This window comes from Aythya fuligula, chromosome 5 (assembly GCF_009819795.1).
Source record: "Aythya fuligula isolate bAytFul2 chromosome 5, bAytFul2.pri, whole genome shotgun sequence".
NCBI classification, from domain to species: Eukaryota; Metazoa; Chordata; class Aves; order Anseriformes; family Anatidae; genus Aythya; species Aythya fuligula.
The window spans coordinates 18,637,162-18,640,842 of NC_045563.1; the positions used below are offsets into that span (position 1 = coordinate 18,637,162).

The 3,681-nt window shown below is 45.7% G+C and overlaps 1 protein-coding gene across 1 annotated transcript; it reads left to right on the forward strand.

Annotated features, from left to right (window-relative positions):
* LOC116489490 (olfactory receptor 1052-like) lies at positions 1 to 942 on the forward strand. Its single transcript, XM_032187906.1, has one exon. The coding sequence runs from the start codon at positions 13 to 15 to the stop codon at positions 940 to 942; it is 930 nt and encodes a 309-aa protein (XP_032043797.1). The 5' UTR covers positions 1 to 12.
* The last annotated feature ends 2,739 nt before the right edge of the window (positions 943 to 3,681 follow it).

Consider the following 3,681-nt stretch of genomic DNA (forward strand, 5'->3'; position numbering starts at 1 on the left):
CCCTTAAGTCAGATGGATGGGAGGAATGACAGCACGATAACCCATTTCATCCTCCTAGGATTGACAGATCATCTGGAGTTGCAGGTCCCTCTCTTCTTCTTATTCTTAGGGATCTACATCATCATTCTGTTGGGGAACCTTGGGATGATCGTTTTGATTTGGACTCATCTCCAACTTCACACTCCTATGTATTTTTTCCTCAGTAACTTGTCTCTGATTGACCTCTGCTATTCTACTGTCTTTGCTCCAAGGTTGCTGGTGAGCTTCTTAGTGCAGAGCAAAACCATTTCCTATTCTACATGCCTTTCCCAGATTTTCTTTTCTGCTGTTTTGCTTACTACAGAGGGGTTCTTGCTGGCTGCCATGGCATATGACCGTTATGTAGCCATCTGTAGACCACTGCTCTATACGACTGTAATGACCAAGAGAGCCTGTAGGCAATTAGTGGTGGGATCATATATGGGGGGACTCCTGAATTCATTGACTCACACTTGTGGCTTGCTGGGGTTGCCATTCTGTGGACCCAACCTCATCAATCATTACTGTTGTGACATACCTCCCTTGCTGCAACTTGCATGTGCAGATACCCATCGTAATGAGACTTTGCTAATAGCTTTTTCTGTAGTTATTGCCCTGTTCACCCTCTTTATCATCGCTGTTTCCTACATGCTCATCCTCTCTGCCATCCTGAGGATCCAGTCAGATGATGGCAGGAAGAAAACCTTCCACACCTGTGCCTCTCACCTGACAGCTGTCACCATTTTCTATGGATCTGTTACTTTTAGCTATATCCAACCCAGCTCCAGCTACACGATGGAGCAGGAGAAAATCTCGACAGTCTTCTATACCCTGGTGGTCCCCATGCTGAACCCCCTGATCTACAGCCTGAGAAACAAGGAGGTGAGAAACAGCTTCGGAAAGTGCATCATGACTTTCCCATAAGTTATCAAGTTTGGAAACCACCTCTAATGGACACAGTGCATCATATGATGCATTCTGACATCTCAGCCACAGAAGAGAATGGCTTTGGGGAAGGAAGGGGTATCAGCACCAAGGATGGACCTTGCTAGATAAGCAAACACTTGAGACACAGGAACAACCAAATTTCTGAGTCGCTTGTATTTTGTTTTGGTAAAAGAAAATAAATGTGTCATGGGCAGTCATTTGTTTCCTTTCCATTTAATATCATATAATCATAGAATCATTCAGGTTGAAAAAGACCTCTACAGTCATCTAGTCCAACCTTTAACTTAGTACTGCCAACTCCACCACTAAACCATGCTAATAAGTTGTACGTCTACACGTTTCTTGAAGACGTAAGAAATATTTTCTCACCCACTCTATTCCCACCTCTCCAAAGGCAGAAGTTAGAGCATACACTGATGAGCATCTCCCACAACCACAGCTCTCCCAACCAGACTGTCTAAATGTCACCCAACACTAACGTGACATCCCGGACAACTCTAGTGTGTTTGTATCAGGCATGACAAAGAGAAGCCACATAAGAATCTCTGACAAATCAATTTTGCATCCATGGCAATTAACTTCACAAACCAGACGTACATTTCTATTTATTTATTTATTTATTTATTTATTTATTTATTCCAGAAATCAGTTTCAGGTGTTTAAGAAGTATGACTGTAGCCACTGAAAGCCTTGACTGATGGGACAAGGCTTTTCTGTATGCATTTCAACAACCACATATCTTTGTATGGTTTAAGACTGCAGGATCTTGTCCTAAGAAAAGCTCAAGGAATTTATACAAGCTGGTCTTCCCTCATGTGAGAATCCAGCCATATTACCTAACAATGTCACTAGGAAACCACAGGATTTGCTGAGCAATGGTTTCATTCCTCCCATCCCACATAACACAATGGCACATTGGCTGGAACTGAGAAGGTTTGGTGTGCCCAAATACGCACTGGAGCAGCACAGAAACATTTTCTTCAGACATTTCTGCCTAGTTCTAGCTCAGTCCCTGAAACTTGGGAAATCTACTGTCTGCTCATTCTTGGTTCCTCAGTCTTTCCTCCTGCTGTCTGTTCTTCTGCACAAAGTGAGGAACACAAGGATCGCCTGTGGTGATCATATGCTTTCATGATTCATGTCTCTCATTTCTGGATTCACACATCAGATTAAGAGGGGTTGCAAGAAGTGCCCAAAGCAACACAATAAAGGCCCGTGTCAGGGCCCTCAATGCACCAAGTCTTAATTGCCCCGATCATTTTCACCTGGACCCTCCATCCCTCCATGCATTGGCCCAGGAGCTCTATTTAAGCTCAGCCCTGGGCTGTTCTTCTCCTTTTGATGTGTCAGATGAGTATTGGTCCCTACCTGGTAATGGAGCGTCTTGATCCAGACATCAACCTGTGCGCTAACTTCATCACTTGACCTCAGCCATATCTTGTCGTTCTGAATGTATCTGGCACTCACCTGACCTGTGAAGTGGCTTCTTGGTTTGGACTTGGACCTGACTTATCACCATGACACTGCCTGTGTCTGAAGGTAGGTTGCATAGTTGCGTGTCTGTATTGTTAGAGAATACCTTCAACATGTTCATGGAGCTATGTTGTCTGGAAGGTAAGCAGCTATCCATGCTTGTTCAATGTCTTCCGTGGTATTCACTAAACTGTCTGCCCTGTGATAAAGACTACAGACACAATCTCCTTGTGGCAGACAGTACAGCAATGTCTAGTGATACACAATCCCTGCACTAAAGGGAAAAAGTCCAGATAGCTTTACTACATGGGGTTCTGCCTGAAAGGAAAGCAGCGGCTAAAGGGGAGAATATCACTTTCTCTCTCTCCCTAAATATAAAAAGGGAAGCTGAGGCATAAAGGAGCTGGTTTGCCAAAGGCATGAAGATTGGCTTAGACCTGAGGTTAGACTGGAGACCTTCCAAAAATCATGGTCCCTATCTACCTGTAAGGCCACCCACAGTTTCTTCCTGCTGTATAGTCCCTTTAGAGAAAGAGAACAGCAATATGTACTGGGTAACTGTGCAAGAAGAGCCTCGAAAAAGGGAGTCTCCTAACACAACAGCTATCAGATGTGCTAGCACTCGCATCAAGGATGAAAATGCAAGGGGCATACCTACAAAATGACTCTAATAATGCTTCTAATTAAGTCTTTTAATCTACTGGAGACAGACCCATTTGCTAGCTATCACAGGTCCATTTATTTCACATCATACGTACTACAGAAAGTGTGAATTTTTCCCTAATAAGGGCGTATTTAGCATGTTTTGGGGGAGGCCTGTAGCGTGGCTCATGCTTTGTGAACTGCTTTCCCCAATACAGTCCCCCGCAGCTTCGTTGCGAGGCCGGTGCATAATTATATTTTGTTTTGGTGCTTTTTTCGTGTAACGCTGACACAACTCTCCACAAGGAGGAGTTTAGAACTGCAGGGAACGAAAACCGTCCCTCCCCTGCAAGGCCCGATGGGATTTGTAGTCCCTCGGCAGCTCGGCTACGCTGACCGTGGCCCCAAGCAAACTACGTCACCCAGCAAGCCTCGCGCCCTGCTGTGCTCTCTGGGAGAGGCAGGGCAGCCTGTCGGCGTGGGGCATTCTGGGACATGTAGGCAGGCTCGTGTGCACCTCCTAGCGCTGAGAGCGGGGAGGCGGCGGGAGAAAGACTACATTTCCCGGCAGGCAGCGCGGGCCCGGCGGCGGCGCGGGGA